This window comes from Ursus maritimus, unplaced genomic scaffold (assembly GCF_017311325.1).
Source record: "Ursus maritimus isolate PB19 unplaced genomic scaffold, ASM1731132v1 scaffold_21, whole genome shotgun sequence".
NCBI classification, from domain to species: Eukaryota; Metazoa; Chordata; class Mammalia; order Carnivora; family Ursidae; genus Ursus; species Ursus maritimus.
The window spans coordinates 39,833,734-39,852,493 of NW_024424564.1; the positions used below are offsets into that span (position 1 = coordinate 39,833,734).

The 18,760-nt window shown below is 49.8% G+C and overlaps 1 protein-coding gene across 4 annotated transcripts in view; it reads left to right on the forward strand.

The window, feature by feature from the left end:
* CHST11 (carbohydrate sulfotransferase 11) overlaps nucleotides 1-18,760 on the forward strand; it is a 250,194-nt gene that overhangs the window by 170,031 nt on the left and 61,403 nt on the right. The window contains exon 1 of one of the 4 annotated variants that reach the window (XM_040637405.1): nucleotides 2,808-3,252. The exons of 2 other annotated variants lie outside the window; for them this stretch is intronic. In XM_040637405.1, the coding sequence (XP_040493339.1) occupies nucleotides 3,169-3,252 (84 nt within the window). In that variant the 5' untranslated portion in view covers nucleotides 2,808-3,168. Of the gene's footprint in view, nucleotides 1-2,807; nucleotides 3,253-17,000; nucleotides 17,606-18,760 lie in introns of those variants that run through there. One more of the 4 variants, XM_040637404.1, reaches the window with a different exon arrangement.

The window sequence follows — 18,760 nt, forward strand, 5'->3', positions numbered from 1 at the left end:
GGCCCTTGGGAGTTTTATATCAGCCCTCATCTTGCATCTCAGTCGGAGGCAGAATTATTTTTTTTTAAGAGAGGATGCGAGCAGAGGTGTGGGGGGCAGAGGGAGAGGGAGAAAGAGAATCTTAACTGGCGCAGAGCCTCATGTGGGGCTCATGTGACCTGAGCCGAAATCAAGAGTCGGTTGCTTAACCGACTGAGCCACCCAGGCCCCTCCAGAGGCAAAATTTTGCCCTTTGTTGGGAAGGGGCCCAGTGGAGACAGAGGACAGTCTTGGACAAGTGGCCCTGACGTCACGCTTCTATCTATAGCAGGGTGTCGTAGGTGCAGGAGACTCCGGCATTCATCCAGGCTCTGCTACCTGCTCATTTCTGATCTCGGGCATCCAGGAGCCCCCCGGGGACTCTCTGACACAGGGACAGTAATGGTTCTGTGCCAGAAGGCGGTGAGGAATGAGCGAGGCATCTCCACCTCTGAGACCGCCCGAGGGCCCAGGTGATATTGGTCGCTACGGTCACACCTCCAAATCACTGGGAGGGCCTTTCAAGTTCCTGAGATGCCCAGACCTACTGAAGCAGAATCCTGGGGCACCAGGGGTTCATGTCTTTTAAAATCCCCAGAGATGATGTGTATGCTCAGCCAGGGTTGAAACTGCTGATTCTAAAGGAACTGGATTCATGGCGGACTCCTCTTCCGTGTAGCCAGAACAGCCAACCCCTAGAAGCTGGAGTCAGAATGCCCGAGTTCCAATCCCAGCTCTCACCACCCCCTCACAACCATTTACCCTTGACCTTGAGCCAGTGCCTTAACTTCCCTGGAGGTCAGTTTACTCAACGAGAAAATGAGGACGATATTAGCCCCACCCCGTAGGGTCGTATGGGGATTCAAGTTTCAGTAAGTGACCCAGAGTAAGCCCCCAAATCAGCAATAAGCACTTAATACATATTAACTGATTTAATCTTTATAACAACCCTAGATAGTAGGTACTGTCGTTATCCACATTTTATATCTATGGAGACAAAGGCAGAAGCACTTACGTAACTTCTGTAAGCTCACAGGTGTTTGAACCTGCTCTCTGGAGACACCATGCTCCTCACCGTGACACAGCACAGAACATATCAGAGTGAGCTGTCAGCAGAGTCCGTGCAATCTGCGCAGCTAAATGGGCTGCGATTGCCCGGTCCATGAGCTGCAGCTGACCGTACAAGTGGGCACCGAATACATTCTCCGGAAATGATGTTTATTTTATCTGAGGCTAGAGATCAGCTGTGTGGTGCAGAAGGGAAGCAGCATTCCAGGTCCCTCCCTCTTGCCAGTGACCATTTATTGCCCCCCCCCCCCGAGGTGGACAGCACTGATTTCTACTCATCTGATGGCAGCAGCCCCCAAGATATATGGGTCACAGAGGAAGAGGGAGACGCTCACCCCAAACCCATGCTTTTCAGAGGGAATTGGATTCTGGGAACTTACAGCCCTCCACGAACTGTTCTCTTCTTTTGGAATCAATACAGTTGTTTTCCTGTAAGAACCCAGAGAAGCCCCAGGCGACACTGAGTTCCAGAAAGGAAGGCGTCCTCAGGCAGCCATTGCAGCCCTGACATTTCTCTCTCCCCATTTCTATGGGCAAGGAAAACCGCCCCCAGGAACTAAGGAAGTCCCCAGCCCCAGCACTCCACAGAAGTATGCGCTTCTGCAGGCACAAGCCCGTACAATTGCCCGCTCTGTCTCCTGCCAGCCAGCTGGGCTGAATGTTCCTGGGCACCCGGAGACTTTTCCTCCCCTCACCGCCCCCCCCGCCCCCCTCCCCCCTTCTCCTGGCCCGCTGGCTCCACACCCTCCTGAATGTTCCATTCTAAACCCGCCACAATCAGGAGCCTGTTTCTGTGCTGGGAAAAAGAGCAGCGTGAAGGCTTTTAAACTTGCTGGGTAATTTAAGGTATTTATCGCTATTTGGAGAGCTTTGCTTGTTTTCAATCCATTCCCCCTCCAGCTTTCAGAAATGGTGCAAGTGATTATTTATTTATTTATTTTCTCTGAAAAGGATGCTTCTGGGTCCTTCCGCTGCCCCCGAGGCTGGATTCTCAAGTTAATCTCCAGACCTGGGTGTGTTAGCTGAGGTTTTGTCAACTCTTCATTCAGGCTGTCCATAAACAGGAATCGGGCGTCTCCCCGTTCCAGATCAGACGCGTGTCTTCTCTGTGCCAGGCTGGGAGTGTTTCCAACACACAGAGCAGCCAGCTGGAGGTTAGAGAACATGGGCTTTGGGTCCAGGCTGACCCCGAGGTCAAGTCATGCTCTGTCAGTTAGCTGTGGGACCCTGGGCACAGTTTCTCAGCTTCTCTGGAATTTTCTTTTTCATCTGTAAAATGGGTGTGATAGCAGCTCCTTCCTTCTTGCTTTAGAAGATAGGCATAAATAAATCTTTAAAAAAAATTTTTTTTCTCTAAAATAAATCTTTAGAATTTTTTTTTAAAGAAATGGTGTCCCTGGGTGGCTCAGTTGGTTCAGCGTCCGACTCTTGATTTTGGTTCAGGTCATGATCTCAGGCTTGTGAGATGGAGCCCTGCATCATATTCTGCACTCAGCTGGGAGTCTGCTTGAGATTCTCTCTCCCTCTCTCTGTGCCCCTCCCCACGTGCGTGCGCTCTCTCTCGCTCTCTCTCTTAAATAAATCTTTAAAAGAAAAAAAAAATTAGAAGTTAGGCAACATGGGTTCAAATCCCAGCTCTGGCACTTCCTCATTCTGTGATCTTTGCTTCTCTTCTCGGTTAACTTCTCTTTAAATTGGGGGGTAACTGTCCTTAAAAGGTACTGAGAAAACTGAGTTAATGTATAAAGTGCTAGTTCCTGGCACATGGAAAGTGCTCAATGCAGCCAATGTTAGTGGAGAGAGAGAGAGAGAGAGAGAGAGAGGGAGAATACACACACTTCCTCCTGTGGCAAGAGGCACTTGATAAATCTGAGTTACTCTCCCCCTCCCTCTTTTCCTGAACACTCAACAAGCCAACAGCTGGACAGCCCCAGAAGCTTGCCAAGAAGCTGGAAGAATCTGTACTCTCCGCTCAGCTCGCTGAAGGTCTTACTGACCTAATTGGGCGAGGAAGGAGAAAGAAGGGTGTCCCATGGCCAGCTGCACTCTGAAGGTCCCTGGTTTGCTGACTCTGTCCTTGTCATGGACAGGGAGACCCTCCCTAGAAGGCCAGCAGCAGAGCCCGTCCTCAAAACCCAGGGGCTTCCCCACGCCCAGAATCTCCAGGTAATGTCTGCCCGACACCACCCCTGGGGCAGAGTGGTCCTTCCTTCCTTTTCCATTCAGGTCCCTCCGTGAGCCGCTTCCCTCCCATGTCCCCACGAAGCCTCCTTCGTGGGCTCCCCACCCGTCTCTCTCTCTCTGTCTCTCTCACACACATACATACTTTCAGCTCATGTTTCTGTCTCCGCCTTTTCAGTGACTGATTTCCCATGTGAAACAAAAACAAAACTGATTTTCCTGACCTGCCTTTTGCAGGCGATGGGCACATGAGGAAGTCCTAATAAGCACACGTATCGCGATGAAAAGCTAATCACGAGACTGGAAGGCTTGAGTTAGCACAGTGGCCAATGGCTGGGTTTATCTTTGCTCCTTAACATGGGATGGGGAAGCAGGTTATCTTTCCCCCTTAGCTTCCATCTCGTCTCTTGGCCTAGTTCCCGCCTCCGGGAAGCCTCGTGTAATCATCTCCAGTCTGACTGCACGCAGTTTTGTGCTCTCAGGAGTCTAACCAAGGGGTGCAGAGGGGCAGATACGAGCCAGTCTTCTGGAATGAAATCTTGACCCCACCGGGATTTGCCTGTGCTGGGCCTTACTTTCCTCATTTGCGGAATCGGGCCGATGTGAACCCGCATCTGGGGTGGCTATGAATATTCAGGGAGGCGGTCCCTATAAACTGCTTAGAACGTCTGGCTACGTATCATTCCAGTAACTGCTCTTGTCATCGGTTTCGTCACTGAAGCCCTTGTTGGACGGAACTGTAATCAGTGCTTTACTTGTCTACTTCCCTGAGGGTCTGGCAGCAAATTACGAGCCAGAACAGTATCTTATTCAACTCCTGAGAACAATTGGCATGTAGAAAAAGCCACTGTTACAAGTGGGGTGATACTTTGTTTACAAAAGATTACTTACAGAAAGGCTTTCTTTTACTCACATTTTCAGACATCTTGCCCAAGCTTAATTTTTTTTTCTTTTCTATCTCTCTTTTTTTCCCCTCCATATCCCGTAAAGTGAGGAGAGCCTTTCCCCAGCCCCACAGACGCCCCTGCGCTCCTTACAGGTGTGTGGCAGTGGGGACACCGAAGTGAGCAAACTGGGCAGTGACTCTGGGCTTTCCTGTCTGTAACTAGTGTCACCACCACCAGTGTTTCTTCTGACCTGTCATACCAGTTAGGAGATGTTTTCATCATCAGCCCTGGAGGGAGGAATGCTGTGGTTTCTGCTCAGGCTTTGTATGTTTGATACGAGTTGGGCAGCCCAGGCTTTTGATCCTTGACCGCAGATGCCTGAGAATATCAGCACGACACAAGGACAGTTGTTTCTAGAAGCACGGTCGACGGAGGACGTGCACTTAGTGCCTACAGGCTTCCTGAGGCCTGTCTTGTCCACACAGTGGGGTGCAAATTGCAGGGGATGGGGGTCATGGAACAATGGCCAGAGTCATCTCTGATGCACAGAGTAACAGTTGGGATGAGTAACAGGTACGCCTGCGCTCAGGGGTCACCGTCTAAATATTAGCCACCCTTATGGTGATATCCGGGCATCGTAATCACCCCTGGAACCTACCTCCAGACAATGGGATTTTCCACTAGATTAGACTTTCATTTAACATTCAGTCTAGTCTCCTAGAGTGATGGCCTTTCATGCCTCCACTTCTTGGCTTCGTGAAAGTAGCTTGGGATTTGTTGCTGTGTGACTTTGGGCAAGTTCCTTAACCTCTCTGAGTCTGGTAGAACATCCCCTGGAAGCGCCGCTAGAAGATCGAAAGCAGTCAGTTGTGGGGCACAGGGTTTACATCAATCCCCGCTGGCTGAACAGTGAGGAAGCGGCACGGGTGCAGTCCGCTGCTTCTCCGTAAGAGCGGGGGCAGCTTTCTTCCCTCTGTCTTTGCGGCTGCTTGGTGTTCCCCGGCTGTCAACGCTCCCCAGAAGGTGGAGAATGGCAGGTAGTTGTGGTCAGTTTCCTCCCCTGAGCCCGATTTCTCTTCCGTTCCCAGCGCGGATAAGGCCGTGCTTTCCAGATTGCTGTTTCCCAGAGCACTTCTTTGCTGGCGTGTTTGGGGAGGAGGTTTGGTACTAGCTAGTCAAGCCATAGTTCTAGTAGTTGAAATGTTTCCAGGTCGATTCTAAGGTGGCGTGCTTAAAACTCCTACCTCTCATGAACGTGCTGCGTGTTTCCTCAGTGGGCAGCCACAGTGGGCAGCAAGCAGCTCATAAACCCTATAGTAACCAACATCGCCACAATGGTAGCCAGCCTCACTCAGGGCCTGTGTGCCAGGCACTGTTCTAAGCGCTTCACGTGCCTCCCCCTCACCCCCGTCCTCATGAGGAAGGCCCTGTTATAATCCCCATTTTACAAATGAGGAAACAAGTAAGGCCCACAGAGTTTCAGTAACTTCTTGCCCGGTATCACCAAGTTTATAGGTGGTGGAGCTGGGATTTGAACCCGGTACTGCCGCTCATGGAATATTTGCAGTGATTTCTAGGACACACAGCGCTCCAAAAATGTATTATTAATTTAATTGAATGTTGAATGGCTTTTCTTGCTGACTGAGAAATCTCAGTCTTTGCTGGCAGATTAGAACATTCTCTTTGCACCGCCGGCCCCCCCCCGCCCGGGTTTAAACCAGTACGGATTTTTCCCTTATTGGTTTTTCAATCAGGGATATAATGCCCTGATTTTCTTCACTTGTGTGAGATATCAAAAGATGTTCTTTCAAACGCAGATGCTGTGTGCCCAGGACAAGCCACGTAACCTCTCTGAGCCTTACTTTTCTCAGGTTAATGATATTGAACACATTAAATACTGATGTATGTAAAGTCCCAGGCACAACAGCAGGTCTCAATACATGGAAACTTGAAAGGTAAAATATAAAATACTTGGTGTTTTCCTGAAGAATGTTGCTGCATGACTCTGAAGATACTTTTTTTTTTAAAACTGTATTTTGCTTGTTCAGATCAATTTGGTGTAGGTATCTGTTACACCTTTCTTTTTTAGAGGAGATCATGTTAATCAGTTTTTATATTAAAATATTCTGGCCAAATGAAAGTTTAGAAAGTGATACTTTTTAAAGTTGGACCAAAAATAGGTGATGATAGGCATCATTATTGATGAAACAGAAGAATTTACCACTGAAATGGATCTAATTAAGAAACTACCATGGACATCAATGACTTTGGCTTCCCCTGTGCTGACTTTTCGGTTGGAGCTGTGAGCCCTCTCAAGCCCCCATGCACAACAATGAAAAATGGTAGCGAATGGCCTCAGACGTAGCCTTGCTCTTTTCTGCCTAAGTGACAAGAGTCCCGTCCTTCCGATCTTTGTTTTCCTTCTCGATGTAATGTCAGCAGGATGCATTACTATCTTACGGATCCACGTAAGTCACTGGGACCAAGAACAATAGTAGAAATAATAATAGCAAATATTAATATGAATACAGTAACAGTTGTTACTAGCGGAGTGTCTAACTCAGTGCCAGGTACTGTGCTGGGACTTTATGCACAGTAGTGGTTGAAGAACCATGAGCTCCAGAGTCGGACTTTTGGCCCTAAACCATGTATTTCTCTGTGCCTTGGTTTCCTCTCCTATAGAATGAAATTAATCCCATCACCCTCTTACAGGGTTGTTTGAGGTTTAAATGATATAAGATGTATTAGTATGTAGCAGCCATCTGGCCGGCTGCAGACACTCAGTCATGTTAATTATTGGTAATCCCTTAAAGAAGTTTCTGGTACACCCCAGTTTTGTGCATGAGGAACTTGGGCTTGGAGAGGCTGGGGGCTTGCTCAAGGTCACACATGCATTGGTTGGGAGATGTGAGCTCGAGCCCAGCACTGACCACAGGGGCGGGGCTCCCCCTCTGCACCCTGATACAACTCAGCCAGTCCTCCTACACCAGGTAATACTGGCCACACAGGAGGGAAACAGCTGAAGGATTACCTTTCTATAGAAGTTTCATTTTTCAGCCATTATCTCACTGGGGCAAGAGACCAGCCTTCAGTTTGTAAATGGCATATTCATTTCCTATTGCTGCTGGAGCAAATTACCACGGGTCAGGGGATTAAAACAACACAAATGTACTGTTTTACACTCTGAAGATCAGAAGTCTGATATGGGTCTTATGGAGGGGAAATCAAGGTGTCAGCAGGTCTGAGTGCCTTTTGGAGTTTCTTAGGGAGGCTCTGTTTCTTGCCTTTGCTGGCTGCTAGAGGCCGCCTGCATTCCTTGGCTCGTGGCTCCATGGCTTCAGCCTCTGTTTCCATTGCCCCATCTCTGACTCTGACCTTCCTGCCTCCCTCTTGTAAGCACTCTTGCGATGATCACCCAAATAATCAAGGATAATGTTTCCCTTCCAAGCCCCTTAACTTGATCACATCCCAGAGCCTCCTGTTGCCATGTGAGGTCATATAGCCACAGATTCCGGGGCTTAGGACCTGGCCCTCTCTGGGGGCCATCCCCCTGCCTCCCGCAGATGGTCGTTCTCATCTTGCCATGATGCTGACCGTGTTCTCGTTTCTTCTGGTGCCAGGTGGTGTTGGCTTCGGGCACGGCAGCTGTAGTCCTAGCCCATCCCCTCACTGACCTGTGAGCCTTGGTTATTTCTTGCTTTCTGCTTTCCTCGCCTGAAGACGAGAGGCTTCACTACCAGCGTGGCAGGGCTGCTGAGCGCCCAACACAAAGGAATGTGGGTAACACGCCTGGTGCTAATTGACCCTCAAAAATGAGAACCATTATTCTCACAAGGATGACTTCTAAATTATTTTTAATGCTCCTGTAACAACAAACAGACCCCAGTGTCTTGGTAAAAATGAACAAAGATCTGCGCAGATAGGTCAGGGGGTCTCTAATAATGGCCTGTGAAATGCAGGAAACAAACCAAACTTGGTTCCAGTGACCAGAAGTGGACTCGGTTGGAAACAAAAACGTTATTCAGCTGACCGATGATAGGTGTGACCGAGAAGAGGAAGGGGGCAGAGGTCAGCTTGCCCAACAGCATATTGTTGTGAAAGCCGCAGATCAAGGCAGCCTTTTGTCGCGGAGTTTATATTAAAGGAGGCACAAGATACTTTATGGCCCCCATTGGGGCCCAGAGCCTAAATAACCACCCTGTTCGATCGACCTTCCGCAGGTCACATGATGTTGGCAGGAGGAATTGGGTACAAATCTCTCCAGGTGTCCGTTTGGTGGCGACACCAGTAGAGATTGGAAGGGAGCGGAGCAGAGAGGGGGAGGGGAGGCCCTTCCCTGGGAGTAGTCGCAGAATTTCAGCTACGGTGCACGGCCTCCTTAGGTGCCGTGCTGCCGAGCTGGGCCGTTGGAGAGTCATTGGCAAAGGGAACGGTGAACCTTTCTTTGCCGGGGATCCCCTGCTTCCTGCCAGCCTCATCCATAGCACCTCTCTGGCTGGCCTGTGTTCCTCAAACACCCCAAACTTGCCCCCGCTGTAGGACTTTGGCCTTTGGAACAATGTCGCCATAGATCTCCATGTGGTTGGCTCCAAATCTCAGACGAAATCTCAGCTCCCCAGAGAAGTCTTCCCCAGCCTCCCCATCAGGCGTGATGTCGCCTAGCTTTGCTGTCCTCACAGCGCTTACCACCGTCAGCAGTGGCTTCGCTCTCCTGTTTGGGATCCCTGTCACCACCTCTGCAACACGATCTCTAAGGGAACAGGGACCCTGGCTCTTGCTGAGGGCCATCGCCCCAGAGCTGGGACATGCCCGAGCACTTAGAAGAAGGCATTCCTCATAATAATGGCCAACACCTGGGACTTGTTTTGTGCCGCGTCTCGTTCTAAATGTCATTTGGGCTCTCATTCATTTAATTTCTCCCAACTCAGCTCTTCTACAGATGAGGAAAACTGAGGCAGAGTTTGATAAATGAAAAAAAAAATCTAACGAACAGATTATTCAGCCATATTTGAGGTTTTGCCAAATTAATTCGGCAACTATATCCGTTTTCTATTACTACAATAATTCTGTGTAACAGAATACCCCATTTCTTCATGTTCATTGTCTGCAGGGCCCAGGAACAAGAAGAGCGAGTTTTTTCATTTTTCTGTTGGGTGGGAGATAAGAGGATTTACCTTTTCAGGGAATGGCAGTGAATGTTCATTGAGCAGATGACATCTTATTTTATTTTAATTAATTAATTTTTTGGGTGGGATTTAATCTCTACTGTTGGGCACAGTTTATTTGTAAATACCCAAACCAGGCCTGACAAGTGTGGCGTGGGCCTCATTTCATTCTGCTCGACCTGTGAGTGTGAACAGCGCTGTCTTCACCTTATAGCTGAGGAAAGGGGGATTTGAAGAGATTCAGCTCAAGGTCACCCAGCTGGTAGATGAGCCCAAAATTCCAACCCAGGCAGCTGCAACTCCTCAGGCCAGTGCTGTCTGCCCGGGGTGGGATTCACGGTCTGCCCCTGAATGTCTTCCCCACAGTGAAGATCCTCCAGCAGGAGACGAGGGAGGGGATGACAAGGATAGGTATTTGTTTGTAAACGCCTTCGGGAGGCTGCCCACGTCTCTCGCTGGGCCACAGTCTCTCCTGGGCAGAGCTCTGGAGCAGGGGCTTCTGCTTTGGCCCCTGCCCCACGCATGGCTCAGGAATGGAGAGAGCCCCCAACCAAAGCCATTTGTCACTGGGCCCTGTGTGGATGGTGAGGCCAGGCCCGTGTGGACGCTGCATGGGATCTGGGGCTTGACCAGTGTGGCCGGGGAGCCCCGGCTGTGCTAACACCTGCCGTCGGAGGGAGCACAGGCACCTTTTCCTTCTCTTTTGCATCCTTCACAACGGAGCATGGAAACAGGTGAAACAGGTCCCCAGCCCATGGGAGATCTTCATTAAAGTGGCACTGGAGTCACTGTGGGCTCATCACGATTCCCGGCTCCTGCCACGAGGCAGTTCTGAGTGTGCGGTGCTGAGTGGGAGAGGCCTTGCCCACGCCCCTCTGGGGGATTTTTGTTGTTTGTGCCCCCCCCCCCCGCCCCCGGAAGTCTGTGTCACCTGCCAGATTCCCTTTCAGTTGGTGAAGCGCCGTGATCCATGTGCTTTTGTCCGAGGGACCTGAATCCCATGAAGCCGGCAAGTAAGGTGCAGGACAGTGGGGTGGCCGGTGAAGGAAGGCCTCACTAAGGCGGGGACATCTAAGTGGTGTGAGATGCGAAGGAGAGGAGGGGGCCAGCCATGGGGGCATTTGGAGGAAACGATCGGGGAAAAAGCAGGTGCCCCAGCCCCGCAGCAGAAGCAGGCTGGTGGTTGGAAGAACCCGAAACAAAAGGTGTGGGTAGACATTATGAATTCGACAGGAGGGCGGGAGGTGTGGTCAGGGGCTGGGGGGACTGGTGGGCAGGGCTGGGGCCAGTCCAGGGAGCCGGGTGAGGCTGCAGAAACAAGAATGTTTTACTAGGAAACACCATCATTTGGACTATTGGGCAGAAGTGCCGGGCCTCCCGGGACGTCCTCTCAGGAGACGGTTTATTTCTGCTCATCGAGACAGTGGTTTGGCTCCCACACGGGCCCTAGGGCGGATGGAAAGGGAGGCTCTCTCCCTTCTCCTCTGGTTCGTGCTCACCCTAACTTCCAAGTCACCCTGACCTTTAACGTACCCCACACACGCTTCTGTTCCTCCGGCAGGGGGAGAACTGGACCCGCCGTGCTGAGTGCTAAGCTCCATGTTCGTGCTGAGGGCGAGGAATCAGGGGGGAGGAGAATAGATACTAGGGTCGAACAGGTCCACTCTTGAATCTCAGTCTAGTCACTTAAAGGCTGTGTGACCTTGGACAAGTCCCTCACCGTCTCTGAACCTCAGTAACAATGGGGACAGATGATATTCTCTCCTGGAGAAGGTGGTTGTGAGGGTTCACTGAGATGATAGATGAAATCCTGTAGCACAAAGGTAAGTGCTTCGTCAGTGTCAAGGGCTCCCCTTGGAGTCTTTTTCCAGTCCGCTGTGTAGTACTTGGAAGCAAAGGGCCAGAACTTCTCTAGCTCCACATCCCTGGGCGAGGAGCTGGCTCGGGTCATGTGACTGTGTGCATTACCATCTGAATGGCCGTGCCCAGGAGAAGGGATCATTCCTAAAAGGGAATGAGGTACTGATTCATGCTACAACTAGGTGAACCCAAAAACTGCGGCAGGCGAAAAAAGGCGGTCGCAAAAGACCACATAGCGTATGATTTCATTTCACTTCCGTGAAACGTCCACAGTAGGTAAATCCACAGAGAAAGTGGATCCGTGGCTGCATGGGGCTGGGGGATGGTCAGAACGGAGGATGAGGCTAACTGCTAGTACGAGGTTTCTTTTTTGGAGCAATAGAACCACACTAGAATTAGATTATGGTGATGGTGGCAAACTCCGTAAATAACAACTATTGAACTTATACTCCCAACGGGTGCATTTTATGGTGTAAAAACTATCTCACTGTCTTTAAAAAGATGTCATTTCCTTACTTTCAGGGATAATGCAGTTTCAAAAGAAGACATACAGAAATAATGCAAAAACGCACCCGTTATCTGAGAGGATTACCATGTAAGGGTCGACTCTGTTCCCCTCCTAGGGCATTAGAATAAAAAATGGAAAACTGAAGTCAGCAAAGAAATCCTTCAGTTTGTGAAGGTTGGATTTCCAGTCCTTTTAGAGTAAAGCCCGGAACCATCCCAGAAAATAGAAATGATCCCTAATTCCGCATTGACTTTCTCTAGCGTCGGTTCAGATGTACATGCTGCGAACCCATGGCGTGTCTGCCCCTGTCCTACATGCTGAACCGGAGTCGGCACCGTGGCTGTGCTCAAGGATTTCCAGGGTGGCCCCGTAAATACAGGCTCACTTACCGAAGGGTGTTGCTCGGGGGTACCGGCTGTATTAGAGTTCTGCGGAGACCCAGAACCACTAGGAGGTGTGTGTATATATACTTACAAGGAGATCTATTATAAGGAATTGGCTCACGTGGTTATGGGAATTGGCAAGTCCCGAGATAAGCAGCCGGGCAAGCTGGAGACCCAGGAGAGTGCATGTTTCAGGTTAAGCCCAAAGGGCAGGAAAATACTGATGTCCCAGCGTGAGGGTAGTCGGGCATAAGGAGTTAGCTCCCACTACGCATGGGAAGAGTCGGCCTTTTTGGTCTATTCAGGCCTTCAGCTAGCTGGATGAGACCCAGTCACATTGGGAGGGCAATCTGCTTTACTCAGCCTACCATTCCAGTGCTAATCTCATCCAGAAGCACCCAGAATAACCTTTGACTGAATGTCTGGGCACCCTGTGGCCCAGTCAAGTCGATGCATAAAATTAGTCATCACACCAGCCTAGTGAAACATTGTGCCAGAGTTCCTAGAAGAGAAGCACCACCCCCTATAGTCCTTGGAAATGGAAAGAGCACGCCTCCACACTGAAGGCTCTGATAAGTCCTGCAATGAAAGGAAACCTGTTTACTTTCATAAGCCTACTATCTCTCAGTCTGAGCAGTCTAGAAACACTCATCTACCCTTCTTTCATTTTAAATTTTTTTGTTTTTATTTTTTTTTAAAGAAACAGCTGTATCACTATTTTGACGTATGTTGAAGTAACATAATGTGGAATTGGGCCATACTAGAAGTATAGATATTGTACAGCCTTGGGAATGGCAGGTTCCATCTGGGTGGGACCAGGTGAGGGAGCAGAAGTATCAGGCAGGCTTCCCGAGGGAGGTTTCGCCTGAGCATGGTGTTGAGGCATAAACAGGCATTCCTCTGGCTGAAGCTGATGCAGGCAGAAGTAACAGCATGCAAAACATCTCTGCTTTGGGAGCGCCTGGGGGGCTTGGTCGGTTAAGTGTCCAACTCTTGGTTTCTGCTGAAGTCATGATCTCAGGGTCATGGGATCAAGCCCCACATCGGGCTCCACACTCAGCACAGAGTCTGCTTGAGACATTCTCTCTCTCCCTCACCCTGAATAAATAAAATCTTAAACAGACAAACCTCCACTTTTCCCTGCCTGCAGGCACAGCCGCATTTATTACGGTTGTATTGTTAGTTCCGTCCTTGGTGACAAGAAGCCCTCGCTGACCACCAGACACAAGTGGGTCCTTGATTTCGGTTCACCCCTGCTTACCCCAGCTTTGCTAACACCTGTACCGTCTCGGCCCAGATCTTGGTACTGAAGCTTGCCATCTCTCTGGAGTTCGAGCTCTTGTTTTCCACAGACGGACAGAGAGTCTAGAGTTAGTCGTGGTGCCCTCGCAGGGTCTGAAGGTCACACTTTCCCGCTGATTCTTATGCGAAGCCACGTTCATATAAATCATCAACGTAGTCCTCGTGGGAAAAGTCAGAAACGGGTTGGACTTACAGTTACTTTTCGGTTTGACCCTGTTTTTATTTGGAGTCGCGCTTTGGAGGCGCCCCGTGGTTACAGCAGGGCCGAGGTACACCCAGCTGTGGCTACACCAAGCACGTTGTGTGCAACAGCTGGTCGCAACTCCGTGAAGTCAGAATACACGGTTCAGAGCAGGTGGTGTGGACCGATCTTCCTCAGGACACAGTAAGATACGGTGAGATCCCCGACCACCCACTCCCAGACTTCAACGGGGGTCCACCCTTGATTTTCCAGCACCAGACTATCACCCCCAAGGGAAAATGGCTTCGAACTACTTGACCAGTTTTAGTTGACATTTGAATCTTATTCATTGCTCTGTCCCTTGGACACATTGCTGATTAGTGGCTCGATGCTTAGGGCTATTTGTGGAGTGAAGGAAGGACTAGCGAGTGGATGAATGAATGTGCGGGTAAACAGGCGTGCATTTACATCTGTGGGAAAATTCACCGCTCTTGCATGCTCGTCCCCGGATTCGGTTTCCTCTGTGCTCCTGTTTGTCCGCCGTGGGTCCCAAGCTGGAGGAGAGGTAGCGTGGTGGGGCAGGAGTCCCACCAGTCCAGTAGGTTTGCAGAAGGGCAGAGAGGTGAACGAATCTTCCTAAAATGGTTAGCACTTGACCGTCCGTGCACCATGCTGGCAGAAGAATCGAGAGCAGTGGAAATGAGGGAGGGGCAGGGAGACAGAGCAGAACCAGGAAGGAGGGCGGGGCTCCGAATCCCCGAGCCAGTGGCGTTACTGGCAGGGAAGGTTGGTCTTCCTGCAAAACTGTGCCCAGACACCCGGGGGTGGCTCCACCCCAAAGGAGCCCTTTTCTTTTCTTTCTTTTTTGAAGGATTACAGAATACATAGAACTTGGTAGGAAATACAGATGAACAGATGGCCGGGTGGATGTGTGGGTGGATGGATGGATGGAGGGTTGGGTGAATGGGCTTCAGCACCGGGTAGTGAAAAGGGCATCGGTCTTGAATGGCAGAGCCAGCCGTCTGTTCCCTCTCTGAGCGCAGTTCCAGCATCTGCAAGCAGAGAATGGTAGGCCCTACTCCTCCCTAGCTCCCGGGGCCATCGGAAATCTCAAAATGAAAGCCAGACACCTTTGTTGAGTCAGGGTGCTTTGCCACTGTAAGGAATTATTATCTGCATAACCTTGTCCCTTCAAAGACGGCCTGCGGTCCCCACGCTGCAAATATATTATGATTAAAGTGCACGAGTAAGTCAAAATCTTAGTAAACTGTGTGATCACTTTGGAATTCCTCCAACAAACTGCACGGATTTTTTTTTTTTTTTCCTCCTCTCTGTTCCCAAGCAATTTTTCTTACGCTGGAGGTTGCCAAGATTTTATGGCTATTTGGTTATCTTATCCATCCAGACGGTTAGCATTAATTTATGCTGAAATAAATCTGTAAAACCTCATCTGTCTTATTTCTCTAGAAGCATTAGGTAGAAGGCCTTTTTAAAAAAAAAAAAAAAAAACTTAATGTATAGCCTCCTGAAAGAGCTGAGGGGTGATGTTACTGCATACTTTTTGTTCAATTTGGCTTGAAATTTTGTTTTTCTATTCCTCGATGTTTATATATAAGCAACTGAGGTGGTTTGGTGTAAAAAACCCAAACTTACTTTATGACTCTTAATACATAGGCTTGTCGCCGGTCACTTAGAGTTGCTTTGTATTGAGAAAAATTAAGCGGTGATTTATCATCCAGTGATAAATTTTGAATGCCTTTTTTCTATTTTTAAACATTAATCATGAAGGCATACCGTGTGAGTCAGCGAGCAGGGATTCCACTACTAATTAGCTGTGTGACCTCAGGCAAGGGTGGGCCTCGCGGAGCTCCATTTCTCCACGTTGGCAAACACCTGTTCGCAGGATTGCTTCGAGGAGTAGACGTGCTCATGTATTTGGAGCGCCGAGGGTACCCCAGCGCTCGTCAGTGCGGTAGGCAGCACTCTTGCTGTGTGGTTGAGCTGGTGGAGGCGTTGGTGCGAAGGACTGACCCGGGCTTTCATTTAGAGCGAGTTAGATCAAAATCTCAGCTCCGAGCACTGCCGGTGCTGAGCGCCCCCTCTCTGCCTGGGCACCCCCGAGGCGTGAACAGATCTGCACCATTACTCCTGTGCTATTTGGGGATTTCTTGGGCAGACGCTCTGCTGTTTTCCAGTGGTTCCAGAAAGTCATTCAAAACATTGCTACAGTGATTCACAAGGTTGACCTGACTTTTTCTAAAAGTCAAATGGGAGCGTGCTCCAGGGTCTGGCCGACTGTCCCTGGTCGCCGGACCGTGGGACCGGCGTGCTCCTCAGAGACCGTCCTCTGTGTTTGCCTTGTCACCCAGCTGCAGGAGACACGGAAGGCCAGGCGGCTGGCTGACGATCGCTGTCAACGTGCAGGAAACTTGATTCTGCTACTAGGCCCACACGAATTCAGCTCTCCTGTGTCACCTTCTAGACTTGTAGGTCTCCCGGACCAGGCGTGGAAGTGCGCATGCTCCTGTGTCGGAAGAAGGAGCTGCTGCTAGAAGATTCATGATTGTTGACCTTGGCTTTGTTTTAAGTCTTTATGTCGTCAGTCCTTTGGCTCTCTAGGAGGTGGTTCGAGACTTGTGTAGGCCCAGCTTGCAGGGCACGTGGTCCTTCTCCCGTGTAGACGCTGCAGACCTATGGTTACCACAGCAACCCCTCCGGATGTTGCCAGGTGCTGAGAGGGGCTGTGGTAGGGCATAGGGGTCAGGACTTGCTCTGGGAAGTCAGCAACGACCCATGCCAGGGACCAGCACTTCCAGGTCCATCAGTGTATGCTTGGTCTTTTTCTCATTTGGGTGTTCAAGCCTGTGGTTGTCAGCTGAATTCTCAAAGGCACCTTGTACGTTAGCGATACTAGCAAATGTATATAAATCTTAGCACGGCAGTAATAATGGTGAATAATAATGGCTTGGATTTATGGAGCACTTACTGTGTACCATGCCCCATGCTAAGTGCTTTACTCGGTTTATCTCACTTCAGCTTCCAAGCACCCCATTAAGTAGATGCCATGATAATTCCCAATTTACAGATGAGGAAACTGAGGTCCAAGAGCTTAAGAACTTGCCGACCGTCACAGCTAGGAAGCAGGGCAAGGACTCCGTCCCAGGGTGTTCTTTAGGTAATTTCGGGGAGGTGAACAGTTGCTACCAGTTGAGATGGGAGGATGGATGCCAAGGTCAGTTGAGCTCACAATTCCTTTTAAAGAAATGGCCTTTTCTTCTGGACTTACCCATATTCCCAGAGCTCCAAAAAACGCTTTTTTCACAACTTCAGATTTTAGTACTCCTTCCTGTGGAGAAATGGTCCAGATGCTGTCCTCTGCTACACTGGGCACTGTTCTTCTACCACATCTGCGTGTCACACTGTCTCATGCCATTGGGTGGGGGCGGCGCTTGTCACTCTATTTCCTGCTCTCAGTGTGTGCAGGGTAAGAGTTCACACTTGAGTTTAGCAATACTGTGGTCATGCTCTCTGTGTGTCACTTCCCTGCATGACATCAGGTGGCCCTGTAATTCTCAGAAAACACAACGATGTGGTTACTTCTGTGTCTGTAAGTTGGGGGCTGAGTGTATGCTGTAAGGCGTTACAGCAGAGGAGAGGCTTAGAGACCCACTGGTCCCATCCTTCCATATTGTAGATGAGATGCAAGCACTCGGGCGACTGTAATTCTGCTGGGTTTTAATGTGCCTGAAAAGTTTGCAGTGAGGAAGGCAGGTTTAGAGAAATCCCTGGAGCCCTTGTCCTGGTGCCTGATTTGGTCCCAGCCCAAATCCCTGCCTACCCAACCTGCCACCCCAGGGCCACAAATCGCCTGCCACGTCCTGCAAGGAATGTGCTTTGTTCTGATCAAACTGCATTGGAGTCTCTTTCCGTTGCCGAGGGTGGGGTCCAACGACAGTCCTGTCCCACGTCACACAGACACGGGAGACCCTCGTATTGGTGCTGTGACCCGGTGGAGGCCGTGGCGAGACTCACCTCTAGCATGTGGAGGAAAGGTGGGGATAGTCCATTCAGGCTTCTCTTTCATGTGGTGAGTCAGCAGCCGTTTATTGAGCACTTGCTGTAATAATAGGACTGACAGTCGTAGCTACGTGTATTTGATGCGTTCTGGACCAGGCACTGTGTTAGGTGCTGTCTTACAGCAGTGCCCAAGACATACGGGGCACCTGCCCAGGACTAGAGACTGGGTGGGGGAGGCACCTTGCACCCCGGGGAGAGGTTGGGGCTGCCCTGGGAGAGGCAAAGCCCCAGGAAGACCGTCTTCAGGAAAATCAAGGCCAGCGAAGGCACCATCGGCTTAACGTGGGAGAAGAATCCATCTTTCTGTCTCTTCTCCCAGCTCTGTCCCCTGCATGCCGCTCTCCTAACCCCCTCTCCTGAGGGCGTCTCTCCCCTTCTTCTCTTCACTGTCCCCCCACCCCCAACACACACACCTCTTCTCACATAATGCAAGAGTATATTTTTTATAAAAATCACTGTGCAGAAATCACCATTGGTCGATTCAACGTGGAGAGCTGGGTGAGTTTGCGTGAAGTTCTCTAGAGTATTTTTAATTTGTCGAGTAGCAGTTGCCTCTCCATTCAGGGGAGCTAAAACTCTCGTGACTAAGGCGAAGATTTAAATATGAATTATTCCCATGTAGCCACAGGAAAGCAATTGAGCTGAGAAAGGATTGAAAAGACCGAGCAAGCAAGATTTAGCTTTCATTAAAATGACATGGTACCTGTAAATAAGGTGAGAATCCGGTTAATAGCTTTCTATTCAAGGGGAATTGACAGGCAGCGTTGCATTCCAGAGACTCTGCGCCGTACCTTGATGAGGTCGACGTTCCTTCCTATCCCAGCATCTTCTGTGCATTTGGAGAGTTGGGTCACTTCATTTGTATTTCTCTTTTCTATTAGCTAAAACGATTGTTAATTTTTTTTAAAAGTTCACTTAGTGGATGAGGAATAAAAGTTGATTTGTGACTCTAGCTCAGAGAAGAAGCATGACCAGTATCTGGGGCCTTCCTCTGGCCAGTCCGGGAGAAAACAGTGAGCAACAGCCTGCTTTAAAAAGAGATGTGAACATCTTGGAAGATTTCTCCAGAGTTTACAGAGGTCCGACAAAGATACTCGCGATGGCACTCATGTTTATAACAGGGAATGGTT